The 19,961-nt window shown below is 37.7% G+C and overlaps 1 protein-coding gene across 1 annotated transcript; it reads right to left on the bottom strand.

Annotated features, from left to right (window-relative positions):
- Positions 1–4,731: 4,731 nt before the first annotated feature.
- GMFB (glia maturation factor beta) lies at positions 4,732–18,957 on the bottom strand. The gene is given in 8 exon segments (XM_049767668.1): positions 4,732–7,148; positions 7,150–7,215; positions 10,113–10,186; positions 11,519–11,601; positions 13,108–13,157; positions 13,786–13,835; positions 15,141–15,237; positions 18,836–18,957. Coding segments are annotated over 8 exon segments (465 nt in total). The 5' UTR covers positions 18,839–18,957; the 3' UTR covers positions 4,732–7,106.
- Between the last annotated feature and the right edge of the window lie 1,004 nt (positions 18,958–19,961).

Raw genomic sequence — 19,961 nt, 5'->3', positions numbered from 1 at the left:
TAAACAGAACCATAGCTTAGAACAGAAAAGATTCTTTTAATAATCAAGCAAAGTAAATGGTAGGAAAATACTGTATAACCAGGGAAGCTTCCTAATCAGAAGCAGAGGTTCTTAAAGAAAAAAAAAAGCACCAAAAAGTTGTTATGGTATTCTAATTGAGTCCTAACAAAATCTGATTACAAAAATAAGAAAGACATCAGACTTGTGTGAGGCAGAGAATTAGAAAAAATGTAATGGTTTATGTTGCTTCCTTAGGATGGATGATTGGGGAAAACTTTAACATTTAAGGGTCACTTCAGGGGGCTGGAAAGATAGTACAGTGGGTAGAGCATTTGCCTTGCACACAGTCAATCTGGGTTTGATCCCTGAACATGAATCCAAAGTAAATCCTGAACACCACCTATTGTGGGCCTCCCCAAATTCGGTTCAGAAAGAAGGAACCAGCCACAGGAGTGCATACTCATCCCAGGAAGAAATGACAATGAGAGAGCTTGGTATATTTGATGAATTATAATTAAACTATCATGACTCAGGTATGACTAGGCAGAGAGAATATGACAGAGCAGATCTGAGAGTGGTCAGAGTGACAGTACAGCAGGTAAGGTACAGTTAAAGTAAGCCTTACTGACTCAAATTCAATCCCCAGAATCCTGTATGGTCTTCCAAGCCACACCCAGAGTAATCCCCTGTGCAGGAGTAAGTCCTTGCAGCACTAGACGTGGTTCAAAAACAAAAAGTAAAACAAAACAAAAAATAAAAACAGATCTAAAACCTGACCCTGATGGCAGAGGGAGCAAGTTATACCCTTTAAGGACAAGGCAAAGAAACAAACATCCTGTGGATGAGACCTGGATTCTGGGGAGGACCTGAGCAAGGGAAAAGGAATCAGGAAGATGACTGATAAAGCACAAGTCAAAGGACCTGTTGAGTTACCAGTGAGAAAAATCAGTGAGGAACCCAAGGGTTCCAGGGGTGCTAGGAAAGTTATTTAACATTAGCCACATTCCATATGGCTGGAACAACCAGTCTATTTGCATCATATTAATGAGACTTTTTTTCCTTACATTGCTTCCCTTTCTCCAAATCTCAGAGAATCCAGACAACATGGGAGAGGGTGTGGCTAGAACACACCTCATTTCTAAGTGCTTTATTTTCTCATCCTGAAGCATATTTGGAAGGGACATAGTTGTTTTTTTGAATCATCGGAGCTTTAGGGGCCGGAACAGTGGTGCAGGTGGTAAGGCGTTTGCTTGCACTTGGCTGACTCAGAATGGACCATGGTTTGATCCCCGGCCTCACATATGATCCCCCAGGCCAGGAGAGATTACTGAGCGCATAGTCAGGAGTAACCCCTGAGCATCACCAGGTGTGGCCCAAAAAGCAAAAAAAAAAAGATTGTCAAAGCTTTAACATTGGAGTACACTGAAATTTTTTTATTGCCTGAAATAGTGAGCATAATTCCTAATATGGGGGAGATGGAATGAGTACACCTAACAGTGCTTAGTTGCTCCTAGCAGTGTTCAGGGGACCATGTGGTACCAGGGATCAAACTTGAACTTCCTGCATGCAAGGCATGTATTCCAGCCTATTGTGCTCTCCGACACCCCACCTCCCAGCCCTGGAACAATCTTTTTAACTGGTATTTGCTGCCTGTTTGGTTCATTCTGCATGGCCCCACTGGCCTCTTCCTCTCCTCTGCTCGGTATGTTGCAGATGGCCTCTTCCTCAAATGGCATTCTTCCAATGTCAACTCCTACTGCCTCATATTAAGAGAATAAAATTGTTTTTGTAAAGTCAGAAGTTGAGCTCTAAAAGTACATTAAAGACTAGCCCAGATCATTGTCTGTTACTAATGAAGCAGTAACATCCAGGCTTAGCTGCCTGCCCTTAGGCTCAATGAGCAGTGGCTGGTATGGAGAGACCTTGTCAAGTGTGAAAAGAATGAAGACAGGAATATATATACACACACACCCTTGTGGTATCTATATCCCAGCTATATATATAATAGCTATATATAGATGTATATCATATATAATCATAGCTGCCTAAGAGTCTTGCCTCTAAGCTAGGACCATGTCTAGGACATCTTTTCCTAGTGAATGAGTAGGGTATTTGGGCTTGGCAAGCTAGGAAGAACCTTATATTCCAGGGTATGAGAATCTATCTATAACTATGTGTGTAGGTAATTTGTCAGGAGTTTCTCACCTTCCCATGAAGAAAACCACCACTACCCTGCCACCACCACACACTCTCATCTACTATAGGGTGGCTTTTGGACACAATCTAAGCATTCCACTCTTCCTTCCTAAAACTGAAAAGGATTATTTACCTCAGTAGCAGTTTTTCTGGGACAGTTTATCTAGGGACAGATCTCATGGATAAGATAACTATGTGAACACTCTCAGATAATCAACAAAAAGATCTTAAATCTAATTGGTTCTTTAAGATAGCTAAATATAGTGTCCAAGGATTCTATCCATGCAGGGATGTCCCCATAAGAATGAGGGGCCAGGCTGTATGGTTAAAAGGTTACAAATACTTTTTGCTGCTGAAAAGTGAGGTATAAAAGACAATAACATAGAAAAATTCAGAAGCTGACAATTTGAATAGCCAAATAGCCCATATTGGGAAATAAGGAAGACTTGTGTCCACATTTTGTCCAATTCTTTTGAAGTTCCTTAAGCTAGGAAGGCATAAATTTTTTTTTTTTTTTTTTTTTTTTTTGGTTTTTGGTTTTTGAGTCACACCCGGCAGTGCTCAGGGGTTACTCCTGGCTCTACACTCAGAAATCGCTCCTAGCAGGCTCGGCGGACCATATGGCATGCCGGGATTTGAACCACCATTCTTCTGCATGCAAGGCAAACACCTTACCTCCATGCTATCTCTCCAACCCCCATAAATTATTTCTACACTCATAAACAATTGAACCAACTTGATATAAAGATATGATCTTTGACTGGCATTTCTCACTCTCTCCCTTTATTACTATTCCATGCTCATTCCCAAGTATATCGTAAACTAAAAACCATGTTAAGTATTAGTGACTTGTCTTTATCAACAGACTAATACACCTCATTATAGTAAAGGCAAGAGTAAACAGATCTTCAACAGCTATTTAATAGTGCAAATTATATTCTCTAAAAGGGCTTTCAATTAATTTTCTTCGACTTCTCCCTTTCAAAACAAGAATTTATTTCACCAATGGCCTCTGCCCCTACCAAAAAAAATCACTCAAAACCTGCTTTTATTATTTTATCATATTTTTTCTTCACTAATCCTACAATACCAACTGAGTTCTGCTATTTTCCTTTAAATAATTATTGTCTTAGTGCCAAAGATAGAAGCTAGGACTTCATACAGGCAGAGCCTGTATTCTTCTACTCTTCGATTTCTGTGTATTTTGTCACTAAATTTTTGGAGAATTGCTAATTTTGTGTGTGCCACACAAATACCACAATAGGCCAGGTAAGTAACAGTAACCAAAGAAAGAGTTGAGTGAAAAACAAAAAAAATATAGAAGTCCTTTCATGTTAACATTTTATTTAAACCAGTACAAGCACCATGCTTAACAGAAGACTGTCCAAAATAAACATGCAATATGAATTAGCAGAGACTGAAACCACAGCTTACGAAATTGTGCCAGCTGCTGACTTTGTTAAACGATGACAAGGAGTTGTTAATATTCACAAGACTAAACCATTCATGTTTCAAGCCTCCTGAATGAGATAACATTGGACCATCTAAATCAGTGGGAACTTCCCTAGCCTGTTAATGATCTCAAATGATATTCAAGTAATTATATGTGTACAAACTACATTCAAAAAAATTCAAAAAAGCTTCTACCACAACCTTCATGTAGTTGTTTTAAATATTAGAGGAACATAATCACTGTTTTAAAATGACAAATGACAAAATAAGAAACAAATTTTTCAAGAAGATTTCACTTGGGACTATTGATGTTAAGTAACTTAGAAGATTTAGTTGTTCCAGTAAAACAAAGTCAGAATTGTCCAGAAATGTTTGAGACACTTCTTTACATAAGTTGCAAAGACTCATATTCTATAAATTCCAGCATTATCAGTTTATTAAACAAAATCAAGAAAATTGTACCAAGAATATTTAAAAGAACAGAATGAGTTACTCTCTACTTCCACCAAACATCAGCGTGTAAACTCATGAAAATATCTATTCACCATTAGTCCACATTACAGATTAATGATATTGCTTGGGTTTTAAAAGCAGTCCAAATGTAATTTTTATACTTCTTCACTGCCTATATGGATGGGGAATTAAAGATAGCCAAATTTAATTTGGCAATGAACTCCTCTGATTTTTTTTTTTAGTTAAAGTATCAAACCAGGATACAGTTTATGGCTACATTTGACTCCTGAAAATAGGAGCTAAAAAGGGGAGAGAAAAGTGCTGACAGACATTTTGCTACAAATATTATTTACTAATGGCAATAAAAAATTTAACTATACCAGCTTAAACAAGTGTATATTTAACTCCCTTAGGCATTTAGTAAACTTTGTTTTTAGAAATAGACAGTTTGAACATTTATTTTAGATGTTAATTAAACAAAAACAGTTAACTTTTTCCCTAACATAACTGTTTCAATACCAAAACGAAGTGATTACTATTCAAAACTCAGACATTTTGGAATTTCAGCATAGTAACCTGAGAACAATTTTCTTCATGTCATTTATGCTGCCACAAACACGATACTAAAGACATTCTGAGATTACCAATTGGTTCTATTCTGACAGTAGATGCTATGCAAAATTTAAGCCAACTCCAACAACTTTGAAACTAATGGTGATGTGGTCACTTAAAGGTGACTATAAAGGAGGTTCCCAGGACAATAACTGCAGCCAAAAAATAAAGATTAATTTAAGACTAAGTGGGAATGGCTGTACCGAAAAGATATGGAATGTAAAATTGGACTTATGTAATCTTATGAAAACTTAGGAAAATTACTATTTGACAGAAGGCAAAAAAACATCAAAGTGGAAATATACTTGAAAATAACCGCAAAATTTGGTTAGAGGACAGAGAAATTTCTATAAACGCCTGAGAACACTCTAGAGTTGGGATCTGTAAAGCTTCCTCTAAGACAGAAGGAGTAAAAACTGTTCTACAAATCCCTTAACCTCAATCTACCTCTTGCAAAAACAAATGTTACCAATAAGAATTAGACAGGCTCAAAACAGCTCGGCTTATTACAGCTTTCTGTCCCTTTGTTAGAGAACAGGGGGACTAAGTTCTGTGTATGTCAAGATGGAAGACTTATACATTTAAAAGAAAATACTTGAACATGCAAGACAAAATAAGGAACCTCATCAAAAAATATATTCCTGTAGCACTGGCTATTTCTCTTATTGCTGCGAACCAGGTGAAACAAAATCTCAATTCTTTCATTCAAAAACATTAAAAACACTCTCTAGTCACTTGGGTTACAACTGCTTTTTGGCAGAATCATAAGCACAATTATCCATATCAAAATACCTGCTTCAAGAACGCTTAATCTTCCTGGGCAATGATCTCACTCTCACTCTCTGGAAACTGGAATAAAGAATTCTTCCCATACCCTATCCAAAACAAATACCCACACAAGCACTTCCTCATCTCCAACTAACTTCCCATTGCTTTCTAATTTCTGAATTAGTGAAACCAAAGAGTGTTGGGAACAGAAAGGCTCTATTTAATTTTATGAAAATTCCAACTATCTTCCCATTCCTATTAAAGTTGGCATAAGAAACCTCAAAAATGCTAAGAACATCTGACTAAAAATATGCCAACATTAAAAAAAAAAAACCCTATACTTGTACTGAAGTGACTAAGATACATAAGTAAGAAAATAGTCTCCAAATTTAATCTAATTAAGTTTTCTTTAGTCTCAAGACATTTTGACAAATGAACATTAAAGGACATACATTTACTTTAAAAGCACTGTATGCTAGTCCTTGACTTCTGCCAAGGATACCATCAATTTGAACAATTTTCCAGTTAATAATATCTTTATAAAAAAAGAACATATTTATATTTAAAATATCAGATGCAATTTTTAGTGGATTTTTATGAACTATGACTAAGCTTGTAAGTAATTTATCCTTATGGCACAAAATAAATCATAGAATTTTCAAAACTATGTCTCTTAACTCCCAGAAATTATTAGTGCAAGATAGTTGGAATTTTTTAAATAGAAAGCTGATTTTATTACAAATTTCAAATACATATATTAGAAAATTGATTTATTTGGACCCTTTATAAAAGTATTAACATCACCAAATCTGGAATACTGGCAGTGTAAAAGTCTTAAATTAACTTTAAAGCTAACAAATCAAAGGCACAGTATTAATATATTTAAAATAACTACTGCTCATATGACATTAAGAAGTGTTTTCTAAATGAAGTATTAATAACCTATATTCAAAATTATCTAGAATGACAGATCCAGGAATGAAAGCCCTTGATTATTACAACCCACCAATACTATTTTCCATAAGAAAACTACAGAGTTAAACTTTATTATGAAATATGATCCAATGCCTTAAGAATGAGTAATTCAAGAACAAAATTTCTGAACTTGATTAAAAAGATATAGAAAATCAAAAAAAGGCATATAACTGATGAAAAGGTACTTGCAACGCAGGTTATACTCAGCTATTATTTTTGGATAAAAACTGGGTCACTCACAGAAGTATTTTATCCGAAAATAATTTCAAATATTTGACAAGTGGTAATATGCTATTCTCATACACAAACTGCTAATATCCAGTATTTGTCTAAAGGAGGCAACTGTTATCCATCGCGACCTATACTCACTTTCCAATGGTGTCTGCAAATAGTAACAAATTCTGAACCAGAAGTTATAGAAATTAGTCACAAGAGTGCAAAAAGTCCCTGGAGAGAAGTAGTCCACCTAACAATTACAAATATAAAGGAACACTTTACGAAGGAAGTTTCATTACTATGAAGATGATTTTCCCTTTGTTCAAACTTGGAACAAATGAAGAATTTTTTGTTTACTGCAGGAAACAAACTGTAAGTAACAGTGCATTTTTAGGCATAAATAAGTATTTATGTCTGGTTCCAGTATGGTCAGGTTAATACATAAATACTTTAGAAACACAGACGTTCACATTAGTGGAAAAATCCAAGCTTTTCACGTAACCATTCTTCAGTAAGGTCTTCAGTATTTCTGATTTCAAATACCTATAAAAAAGAAACTGAGGTCATACTCTGACAAGCTCAAAAAATTACATAATATATTTGCATATAAAATATAAAATTCTCCTAGTAAGCTTCCATTACTTAATCTGTGTAAATTAGACATGACTCTGGGGGAGAAATTTTGTAACCAAAATCTAACAATCAAAATGGCAGAAAACCAAAACTGGCCTAATGCATAAGTCTACAAAATATTCTAAACAAGCATTTCTGTAAAATTTACCAACTGAAAATTATACCCTAAGTATACATAACTTAAAAAAAAATCTAACCAGGAACTGGAGGAACATAGGCTTCAAAGGTAGAAGAAATTATAACTATAACTTGTTTTGATACGGACTAGAGGTCCGCAGTACAAATCTCCAAGTAAGAATTAGAATACAACACCAGAAAGAATAAGGGTGATAAGAGCGGAGAACAAATGTGAGTCTGAATCCTAGCTCTACATTTACCATTATGTAATAGGCAAGTCATTCATCTTTTGAATTTTAGCTTTGCAATGTTCAAAATAGAAACACCACCATCAATATAACAGGGTTGCCATAGGACTCAATAGAGTTATTTATAAAAGGAACATAAATTGGAATGCCTTAATTCCAGACTTCAGGGCATGCCCAGCATTAGAGAGACATCCAGCTGTTAATGGTCTCCTTAATCACCCCTTAGGCTTATAGCAACTCCAAGTATTCTATGGTAGAAATGAGGAAAAGCATGTTTCCTTAGGCTGTCGGAAGAAGGGAAAAACAGAAGGTACTTTAACTATCCCAATCTGAAAGATGTTTAATACCATTTTAGTGATGTCATAGTCTATGTTAATTTACCATAATAATCATTATTAATACTGTCATATTTTTGGGCCACACCTGGCAGTGCTTAACGTGTGACTCTGTACTCGTGGAGCAGTCATGGCAGTGCTCAGAGGATCAATTGCTAGGGACTGAACCAGAGTTCAGAGTGTATAAGGCAACTGTCCTAACCCCTGTACTATCTCTCCAGCCCCTCACATTCATAAAATTGTATATACTTTTCATCTCAAACTAACATGTGAAAGTTCAAGTTTGAAGATAAGTATCCTGCTTAGCTTTAGCCTTCAAATATGCCATAAAACAAGTGGACACACATAAGAATGTTCCAGCTTATTATAATTAACAATGGCATTTCTGCTGCCTAAGTACATGGTACCTGAGCACATGTGGCCTGCAACTCCCCTCTTGAGATGTGTTTGTTCATACTTTCATTCTGAGCTATATACCAGGGCTCTCTCTGCTTTCAGAGAAGCCCATGATCTCTCCTGAGCATGTTACTCATTATTCTCTCTAATCCTCTCCCACCCTTTCCTTAGTACCTCCAAATAAAATGTTTTCTCTTCACTGTTCTCTCACCCTAAAATTCTTTTCTGTGAGGGAAGGTGATGGATTCAAAAGACCTGGGCAAGGTCTAAGGCTGACTTTATTTTTCTTGTCAGAGCAAGATCTTCCCAGACACTTCTCTGGGAAGTCACAGAGGTGGGTAGAGAGAAGGATGTAGATTCTCTTCTTGGGGTTGCGGTCTTTCTCTTGCCCACTTTATTAAAGTCACCCATCAACCTCCACCAGCATCACTTTCATGCTTTCATACTTTCACCATGGGATGTGTACTGGGGCTTTCTAAGCCTTTGGAGAAGCCTGCATTCTCTCTTGAGTACAAACTCTTTCTTACCCTCTTCCTCCCTTCCTCAGAACCTCAAATAAAACCTCTTTTTACTTAAAAAAAAAACAACAAAAAACAAAAAAATAACATTAATAATTATCATAGCGGGTCCAGAGAGATAGCACAGAGGCGTTTGCCTTGCAAGCAGCCGATCCAGGACCAAAGGTGGTTGGTTCGAATCCCAGTGTCCCACATGGTCCCCCGTGCCTGCCAGGAGCTATTTCTGAGCAGACAGCCAGGAGTAACCCCTGAGCACCGCCGGGTGTGGCCCAAAAACAAAAACAAACAAACAAAAAATTATCATAGCAATTGAATATTAGATTCAGAATCAAGTGAATCAATAGAAAATTCCAGTCAAAAATGTTATTCAGGGGCCGGAGCGATAGCATGGAGGTAAGGCGTTTGCCTTTCATGCAGAAGGTTATCGGTTCAAATCCCGGCGTCCCATATGGTCCCCCGTGCCTGCCAGGAGCAATTTCTGAGCATGGAGCCAGGAGTAACCCCTGAGCACTGCCGGGTGTGACCCAAAAACCACAAAAAAAAAAAAAAAAAAGTTATTCAATAGCCTACAATAAAGTGCTCAGAGAAGCACCACTATTGACTTATCTATTAGATATAATGTTACAAGTAAAAAAGAACTCTCAATAAATTGATTCATGTCTTTTCTAAAAATGCCTACATGTTTATTTTGCTGGGTTTTTTTATATTAAAGATACTGATTTATGATTGCATAAAATTTTCTTAATCCTCAGTACCTATCTTTTTTTTTTTTTTGGTTTTTGGGTCATACTCGGCAGCACTCAGGTTACACCTGGCTCTATGCTCAGAAGTCACTCCTGGCAGGCTCAGGGGACCATATGGGATGCCGGGGATTGAATCTGGGTCTGTCCCGGGTCAGCCGCGAGCAAGGCAAATGCCCTACTGCTGTGCTATCACTCCGGCCCCAAGATACCTACATGTTTAAACGTGATTTCTTTGAATCTACTGATAGTTAACACCTAAACACCACATTTTTGGTTAAAGATATCCGTAATTTTATTTGTAACTAATTAAAAAGCTTTGACTAATTTACTACTCCTGTCTAAATAACTTTAAATAAATAATGTATTAATTAATTAATACTTCCTATTATTTTAACTATGGCTCTGCATACTGAGGGAAAACACTGTTAAAAAGTCAAATATAAATACCACCTTGGTTAGCTCAGCTGTTTGGACTAGTTTGTTCTTACTCCCAGCATACATCATCTGTTGTTCAGGCTTACATCCTAGAAAAGAGATTAGAATAAAAATGAGGGTCAGAATTTAAGGAAGTGAAGGATTTTCACTTAAGGTTCAGGTAAAACAGGGTCTGGGGCCTCATCTAGCAGCCCTCAGGTCTTACTAATGGCTCTGCATTCCTCAGTTAACTTCATTCTTAATGACACATTTAATATTCTCTATGCTCTTAAGTTCCTAGAAACTTCAGTGTAAATGTATATAAGCTGCGGGGTCAGAGTGACAGTGCAGTAGGTAGGGCATTTGCCTTGCAATGCAGACAATCTAGGTTTGATCCCTGGCGCCCACAGTCCATAGAGCCCACCAGGACTGATCCTTGAATACAGAGCCATGAGTAATCCCTAGATTACACACCATTGGGTGTGGCATCCAACCAGCCCCACCATGTACATAGATTAAATTTTAAGTCTTATGTGGAATATTGCCTGCACAAAGTACAGCTAAACTGCAAGTAAATCTACAGGTCAATAAATTAAATAAAACTAGATCTCTATAGATCTTGACTTATAGAGCCTTGCAAACATTTAAAACTTTACAGCAATTATCTGAATTTGGTATATATCTCGATCAATTTTAAGATACCTTGTATATAAGGTTTTGTAACAATGGTGAGTTAATACAGCAGGAATTTTTGTCCTAAAAATGTTTATAAATTGTTATAATTTGTAAACATGTAGTAAGTGCTAAGTATAAGTGTAAGTGCTAAGTAAATATTACAAATTCTAAAGTTTAGTATTAGTAAATTTGTGAGCTTGAATGGTGGTAGTAGTGGGAATTACAGTGAAACATGTACCTTAACTTCAATAGCCATTTTAATATGCAATGTAACAATGCAAACTATTCATCTTCAAGATGAAATATTTTGTAACAGCTATTTTAAAGAAACACAAATATATATCATGATTGCATACAATTTCACATCCATATACACAAAACCTTTGAAATGTATTTTTGATATAACTAAATGAAGGGGGGGGTGTTCTTTATTTTTTATATAACTAAAACCCAACTACAAATATGCTTGTAATTGTGATGCTTAAATAAAGAGATATTTATTTTATAAAAATGTCATTATATTCTAAATCCCATAAAATACGTGCATGATTTGACTTAACAATTAATTATCCTTCTAGGATTTTATTGTAAGGAAGTAAGACAGTTCTATGCGATGGAGCTTTATAGTAATTCTTTCTTAATAATGCATCCATGTGTACATGTGTGCACTTTTCATTTCTTAAAAAAAAGCTTAACATATGTCTAGTATTTTAAGAAGTATAATTAGTTTATATCCAAATATATACTATTTTAAGAAATTCACTTACCTACAGGACTAGAGAAAATAAAGCACAGAGGATATGAAACTCTTCCATCATCATGTTGATATTTATAACTATACACAATGAAGGTTTTTCTCAAGTTAAAGAAACTAAAAGTACTGTTATGGGACAGAATTACCAAGAAAGTTCTAGGGAAAAAATGTCTATGGGATTAGGTAAAGGTAAATTTCTACTATGAGGGATCCCACAAAAAATGGTGATGCTTGGGGGTGGAATGGTGGCACAGCAGTAGGGTATTTGCCTTGCACACAGCTGACCCAGGATGAACTGCACTTCGATCCCCAGTGTCCCATATGGTCCCTCAAGCCAGGAGGAATTTCTGAGCGCATAGCCAGGTGTAACCCCTGAGTGTCACCGGCTGTGGCACAAAATTAAAAAAACAAACGGTGATGCTCTTGGGTTACTCCTGGCCAGATACATCATGAGCAAGACAAATGTCCTATCTTGTATACTCCAGTCCCAGCAAGAAGTAAATTTCTATCCCATTAAACCACATCTTCATCAGTTTTTATTTTGCATAAAATTATAAATGGTTGGGGCCAGAGAGATAGCACAGTGATAGGGTGTTTGCCTTGAATGCCACCGACCCGAGAGGAACCCAGTTCGACTCCCAGCATCCCGTATTGTCCCCCAGTCTGCCAGGAGCAATTTTTGAGTGCAGAGCCATGAGGAACCCCTGAGCGGCACTGGGTGTGGACCAGAAAACAATCAATTAGTCAATAAATAACTAAAGTTTAAAAAATTATAAATGGTTATCAAAGATAAGCTTTTAAAAATCACATTTATAATTTCTTAAAAATTAATTAATAAAAAATATTTGTTTTTATAGATTTTTCTCTTAACTGCTAGCATATATATTTTATATAGTTATATACATTTTTCCCTCTTTGGTTTTGGTTTTTGGGTCATACTTTGTGATGCTCAAGCTTACTTCTAGCTCTGTGCTCAGGATTCACTCCTGGAGGAGCTGCGGGGGCCATAAAAGATACCAGTGATTGAACCTGGGTTGGCAACATGCAAGGCAGCTGCCGTACTCACTGTACTATCACTATGATCCCAATATATATCACTTTTTACAAAAAAATTAGGGGCTAGAGCGATAGCACAGTGGGTAGGGCATTTGCCTTGAATGTGGCCAACCCGGGTTTAATCCACAACATGCTATATGGTCCCCTGAGCCTGCCAGAAGTAATTCCTGAGTGCAGAACCAGGAGTAATCCCTGGCACTGCTGGGTCTGACCAAAAAACGAAACAAAACAAAAGGAACTAAGTTGGGGACAAGAACAAGTTTAAGTTCAGTGATAGAGCACTTATCTATCATGTGTGATATGCCAGGTTAAATTCCCAGCACTGAGAAAGAAGAAAAAGAAATACTTCTACTACACAAGAACTCTTCATTTATCTTAGTTCATTATTATATATCTAATTCAATATAGATGTATATTATATATACATATAACATATATTTTCCAGTTCACAGAAAAAAATGTTTATGATGACTTTAAAATGAACATCATAAATAAGATACTATTAAAGAAAACCAATCTTTTTTTAAAGCACTAAGAAAAGGATATCGAGGTTGTCGTTCAGGTAGTTCATCTTTCAGTTCATCTGGTGAAATACCCTGGCACCAAAAAAAGAAAAACAACTTCTAAGCATTTTCTTACCTAGAAGCCCATAAGAAAGAAACTATCACCTACTAATAGACAGATTCAAAACCATATACCACAACATCAAATTCTATTTTACTGAACTGTTCATGAGCTGGAATTATTAAACCGTCAGCCCAGTAAGAACCCACTCAGTTCAGATTCACTTACTAAGGGACCAATAGTAGACTATGGTCATATTCCAGTGGTCAGGAAAATATTAAATGAGGAAAGTCAAAACCTCAGAGAAGACATTCATTCTTTTCATTCTAAGTTAGTTACTTAATTTGACAAAGTAAAAATTCAAGGTATAAAGTTTCATTTTTAATTACTGGCGAAGCAATATTAAAGCAAAGTTAAAAGACTACCCTCAACTTTTATTGGGTACATAGCTCTAACTTCTATCACTTATTAAACTGGACTTTGTTAATATTTTAAAGATGGTGATTAATTTAGCAAGACAATGCCCTACATAATTAGCACATTTTTCATTCCTAATAAGCATGCATGCAAAGGTTTAGAATTCATTTTGGAAGTACATGTAATATAGCATCTTGTGAGCAATAATTGCTTAACTATAAAAATGTGGTAAGTTCTTCAAACCTCAAGCTCTTCATCCAGTACCACCAGGCTTTTATCTTTATCAATCTTCACTAAAACAAAAACAAGAATGAACATTGTGATTCTAAAGTTATCTTTGTCGATGCTACCCACAGAGGCACAGTCCTTTTATTGATATTGAAAATGACATGTCAGAAATGCAAGCAAAAACTCAAAGTTTAGTTTATAATCTATTAGCTAGCTTTGCTTTTTAACCAGAGTTAAAAAGTCATTATCAATCATTTCCAGCCCTTGATTTGTTTGTTTAGAAATTTTTGTCAACTCTTTACATTTACTATACATGTAAAAAACTTGCTAACTCAAATGCAACATCCTATAATTAAAATAAAGGGGGAGGAAAGAGTGGGCACCCGAATGATCTATGTAACAAGATAAAAGTACAAGGAAAAGTGGACCAGGGCTGAGGATAGAACCCATAGAAGATTACTAAATTCTCCAGAGTAAGGATTTCATATAATTAAGTCTGATAAAAGGGAATTGCCACATAAGTGACATTCTATATTTACATATGTGTAATAAAAAACCAACAACATATGTTCAGTTAATCTATGTCTCTACTCTTTTACATTATTTTGAAAATCTGCAACTTTTAGTTCTGTACTTATTTCAGAGTAAATTCTTGAGATACACTATATATCTTTATCATATATAGTAAAATGGCATTAAGACATTTTCATTTTTATGAACTATATGCCTACACTTCTTTTTTTGTCCCCACCCCCCTGTACTTCTTTAATTTATAAAAACTCAGAATTCAGGATAAATTGTCTCTGCTTCACTAATTCACATCTACCAATTATAAATGTTAGGCACAAGCTATGGTTTTACATTTTTACTCCCTCATCCCTCATTCTTGTTCTAAAATGCTACCCACATATTTATATTACCTAACTGACTCACAGTGGAAGAGGACTATGCAAATCCGTTTTTCCTTTGTCGCTAATTGGTGACACTTAAAAGTACACTCCATGCAATCAGAACTCAAGTCTAGAATTGAAATAACTCTCAAATTACTTTGAACACAATAGGCAAAGGTATTTGTTGGAGAATGAATGAACAGGCTATATTAAGTCTCTTCAAAATTCAAGGATGGAGTTGTACCGGTCACTACCCAAAGTCATCCTCCAGAGCTATGGAGGAGTTGAGAAGAACTTGGAGGTGGTAGGACACTCCACATCTGTTCTGCGATACTAACCAACATTTTTTTAATGATCTAACAGGGGAGGACAGTTGAAACAAGATGTAGATACACTATAGAGATTTAGTTTATTCAATAGCTGTAAAATAAAATTAACTAAGATTAAAGTAATTAACTCAAGTAATCACTTTTAGCTTACTTATTATGGCAGCATTGTTTGTTTCTCGGCGAAAACGAAACTTTCTCAACTTTTCCACCAAATCTTCAGCAACATCACAGACCACCAAAGACTCACTCTAGGAAAATAAAAATTAGGCATGCATGAAGCCCCATGATTTCAATATATGTATGTTAAAGTAAAATCTTATAGGAGGCATGTGGACCATTACAAATGCTATTTGCAAAAGCATTAATGTGACATTAATGGCCCTCTTCAGGAGGGCCAAGGAATTCAGGGGAACACTAAGGTCATATCCAATTGTGCCTGGGAGGTCATGCATTGCCATGTATTGAGTTCAGGTCTTCATGCATATCTCAAGCCACATAACTCTAAAGAGCTTTTAAATCTATCAACTTTTGTGTCACATTTAATCACGTGTGTCAAATATACGTTCACTCTCTTTGGCTAATAAGTATCCCAAAGAATAATACTGTAATATTACAAAGAAAATACACAATAATAAGTTATTTCATCAGAGCAAAGGGAAAAAAGGAAGGATATGGAAAAAGTCAAAGGTCACTATCCACTGTTAGATAATATAATAATTTTGCATTCAAGGATGAAAAGGACAATTAGAGGTCAGATATGCAGGACACCTGTCTTGCACATGGCTCTCCCCAAGTTTCACCAGAAGATCCCAGTGTACAGAGCCAGGAGTAAGCTCTGAGAATTTCTGGATGTGGCCCTCAAATTTAAGAAAAGTAATTTTTTTAGAGAGAGAAGTCAAGTCCATTATACCACAATCAATTTTTTTCCATCTTACAAAAAAAAAAAAAAAACACAGAAATCAAAAAATAGCATTTCTGTTCAATCAAAGGTAGAATGCATTAGGGCTGGAGCGATAGCACAGCAGGTAGAACATTTGCAAGCAGCTGATCCAAGTTCAATTCCCAGCATCTCATATGGTCCCTGGAGTCTTCCAGGAGTAATTTCTGAGTTCAGAGCCAGGAGTAGCCTCTGAGTGCTCCCAGGTGTGGCCCCCAAAGAAACAAACAAACAAACAAAAAGTCAGGCTCACAGTAGAAATATTTAATAAAGACTATAAAGTCAAAAAAAGGGGAGGGGAAAAAGTCTATAAAGTCTTGAAAACAAGTCTTTATGCAAATGTAAGGAGAGAGTTGGGATTAAGTCTTCATCCTTTGGTTTAAATATTTAAGAAATGTAAAATTGTGTTAAGTGGGGACCAGAGTAATAGTGCAGTGGGTAGTAGTGTGCTTGCCTTTTATGTGGCTGACCTGTATTCTATATCTGCAGCACCCATACAACTGCAACACCCCTACAATCATTATAGTCCCTTAAGCACTATCTGAAATGTTTTAAGTGCAGAGCCAGGAGCAATCTCTGAGCATTATTGGATATGACCCCCAAACCAAAATAAATTAAATAAAACAAACAAAATAAAACAATACAAAACTGTGTGAAGTGCTAGGAAGACAACCAAATAAATTAAATAAAAACAATGTATGCATATCTTCAAGGGGTTTACACTGCACTCTAGTTAGGAAAGATTTAGATTTCATGAGGAGAAATCAGACATTGGGTATGGAATTTGTCTTGCATGAGGCGCCTAGGCTCCATCCTGGTCCCAGAGCCCTACCTGGAATGATCCTATAGCTCAGAGCTTGGAATTTGTCCTGGACACTGGTGGGTGTGAGGAAATAAAAAAAGAAAGTAGAAATGAAAAAGAAAAAAGAAACATCGATCATGTAAAAAGACTTGTGCTTGAAAGAAGGGCTAGGATAGAGACACAGTTGATGGCAAGAGACTATATGACTGGTGAAGAACAGGAAGATTACAGGCTTTTGAAAAACATCTGAAAGGCCAAAACTTTCTGTGTAATCACCCTTTGATTGAAGTGTGCATAACATATAAAAACACTGAATGATCAGTGTGACTCAAGCATAGAGACAGATCTGGACCACAATGGGTCGTGTTAATGATTTTATTCTATATTCTATGAGCAAATGGAAGCCAGTAAAACTTTCCAGCAGGGTACAGATAGGACATATGATTCAATGTGCCTAGAGGAAAACAGGAAGAGTTAGAATGAAAGAGAAAGACTAGCTAACTGGCAAGTAGCTCAGGTAAGAAATGTAAAGTATATCAGGTTGAAGAAAAGAAAAGGAGGTAGGTGAAGACTGCTAATAATAGCATGCATTAATCACCATGAAAGAAATGCTGCACTATACCCTTTACAGGGATCTCCCTCCCAACTCAAAACAATCCCGGGGAGAGGTTATTATTTCCATTTGCAAGAAGAAGTCTTAAGAGAGATTAAGTTTCTTCTCCAAAGTTATGCAACTCTGGAGCCAAGATTCAAAATACCCAGCCAGTCGAACCTCCCTATAGTTTAACTCTCTTCACCATTACAAAGGTGCAGCAAAACATGGGAATGGTTGGGGCCATAAGAAAACAGGGTGAAGACAGCCAGGCTCTCCTCACTTGAATAACAGAGTGGTACCTGGTGCAAAGTTAAGATACACTAAAGACCAGGCTTGAGGGGCAAGAGCTCCTGAGCTCCTTTTGGAGCAAACCTTCCCAGGGAGGTTGTTAATGAAAGATCTCAGAGGCAAAGCCTGCAGATAGGAACATCTTAGATGGGCAGGTAGCAACTGAAGCCCTGAATGCGGGTAGGAAAAGATGGAAGAGAGAATGAGGGGAAAGATCCGGCAATGGTGATCAAGATTCAAAGTAAGAGGAAAGTCCAGAGTTCAAGAATCTGAAGCCCGGGGTGGGGAGAAAAGCAGGAACATGTGAGCCTCCAGGCCCTGGGAGCTCAGCTTGAAAAAAAGGTCGGAAGGGACAGAAGAAAGCTCTTGAGTCAGCAAGCAAGCTCCAGGTCCCTTCGGGACTCGGTCTCGTGCGGCTGGCAGATCTGAGATAAGTCGCTAAGGATTCATGCTTGTGTTCTGTTTCTCCTAAAAAGAAATGAGCAGAATGATTCAAAAAACAAAAAAATGCTCGATAGGCATGATCGAAAAGATGCTGCAGGGCAATTCTTTTAGTCCTCCACTTTTAGTTTTTATTATTCCTATAGGCTCTTAAACCTTGGAAGAATGGAAAGCCACAACCCCCATGTCCCAAATTGGGCAAAAAAAAAAAAAAAAAAAACCCAAATCTTTCGACTGTCACTGGACAGCCTGCCCATCACCAAAGCCTGGGACAAAGGGGTCCCCTGACTCCTTGAACTCGAAGTAAAGGAGATGAGATTAGAAATCTGGGGGGCACTGATGGGTGGGGAGGCAAAAGCAGCAGCAGGCAGGCAGGCCAGCAGAACCCCCAAGTTCCCATCCAATGCTGACAGCACCGGGTCCTCGTTTGGGGAGGCCTGAGCGGGCCCAGATCTCTGGCTCCTCCGCCCCTGGAGTCCAGATCTGGCACCCTCGACCCCAAAAGGCCGGCGTGCACCACCGCCCTGGGTGGTGCACGCCGCCCCCGGGTCCCAGCACAGCCCTAGCGGGCAAAGCCCGGCCGGGAGCGCTCGGAGGATGCCGCGCAGCAGCCCAGCCCAGCCCAGCCCAGCGGCGGGGCGCGGCCCTGGAGGCGCCCGGGCCGGTCAGCAGCAGCCGCCGGGGCGGAAGAGGCGCCGAGGAACCACCGCCGGGACTCTCCGGGCTGAGGCCGACGGGGAAAGCCCGGTCCTCCGGCCCCCGCCCTCCCAGGCGGCAACTCACCATTTTCCTTCCGGCCGTCACAGCACCCTCGCGCCTTCCCACGGGTCCCCTTTAAGAATGGCAAAGGCGGCCGCCTCCCTCCCGCGCAGCCCCGGCGACTGGCACGGCCACGCCCACCCGCGACGCGGCGGACGGCAGGCGGCGAGGCTCAGATTCAGCCAGGACGCGTTTGCTTGCCTGTGCTGTGAGGTTCTCTTCCAGGGCGTGGGAATGGAGAAGGTCGGTCTAGAATACACAGAAAAACTCAGTCTCCTTGGTTTCTTTCTTGGTTTCTTCCTTCCTTCCTTCCTTCCTTCCTTCCTTCCTTCCTTCCTTCCTTCCTTCCTTCCTTCCTTCCTCCCCCCCCTTCTTCCTTCCTTCCTTCCTTCCTCTTTCTTTCTTTCTTTCTTTCTTTCTTTCTTTCTTTCTTTCTTTCTTTCTTTCTTTCTTTCTTTCTTTCTTTCTTTCTTTCTTTCTTTTTTTCTTTCTTTCTTTCTTCCTTCCTTCCTTCCTTCCTTCCTTCCTTCCTTCCTTCCTTTCTTTCTTTCTTTCTTTCTTTCTTTCTTTCTTCTTTCGTTTTTTCTTTTCTTTCCTCAATCTATTAGTTGAGGCAACTTTCCAATGATCTGATAACATCCATGATAAGTAAATGATAAATTTGTTCTCCAATGTAGAAACACACTTCTTTTTTTTTTTTTAAGCAAATGTTTTAAGAGCTAAAATTCATTTCCTGGCTCTGTCCACCAAATATGATGCTTTCATTAAACATAAAACACAAACTGTAATATGTTTGACAGTTAGATATTTACAGAGACTTGAAGGACAAGAGAGAATTTCACAATAGTGGCCAACACTACAGCTGCTGAAAAGAAACTAGCTCTGGCAGGAAACTTAGAGACACACTTTTCTTCTTCACCGTCTCTAGCCCCCACCACTTTCCATGATTTGGCTAGTAATCTATTTCTTTTCTCAGTAGCACTTTTTCGATTGAATTCTGGTTGGATTCTGACTGATGTTTAGCTCTGTTTAGCTCACCGTAGATATTGGCTAATAAGACATTATTAAAAATTTTGTAGGAGGGACTGACTCATTATAGCAAGTTAATCAACTTGAGGGCATTGAGAAAGTGGCTTGAAAGAAAATAATT

Source organism: Suncus etruscus, chromosome 2 (assembly GCF_024139225.1).
Source record: "Suncus etruscus isolate mSunEtr1 chromosome 2, mSunEtr1.pri.cur, whole genome shotgun sequence".
Taxonomy (NCBI): Eukaryota; Metazoa; Chordata; class Mammalia; order Eulipotyphla; family Soricidae; genus Suncus; species Suncus etruscus.
The sequence above is the reverse complement of the archived record's forward strand: the minus strand, read 5'-3'. Positions and strand labels throughout refer to the sequence as shown.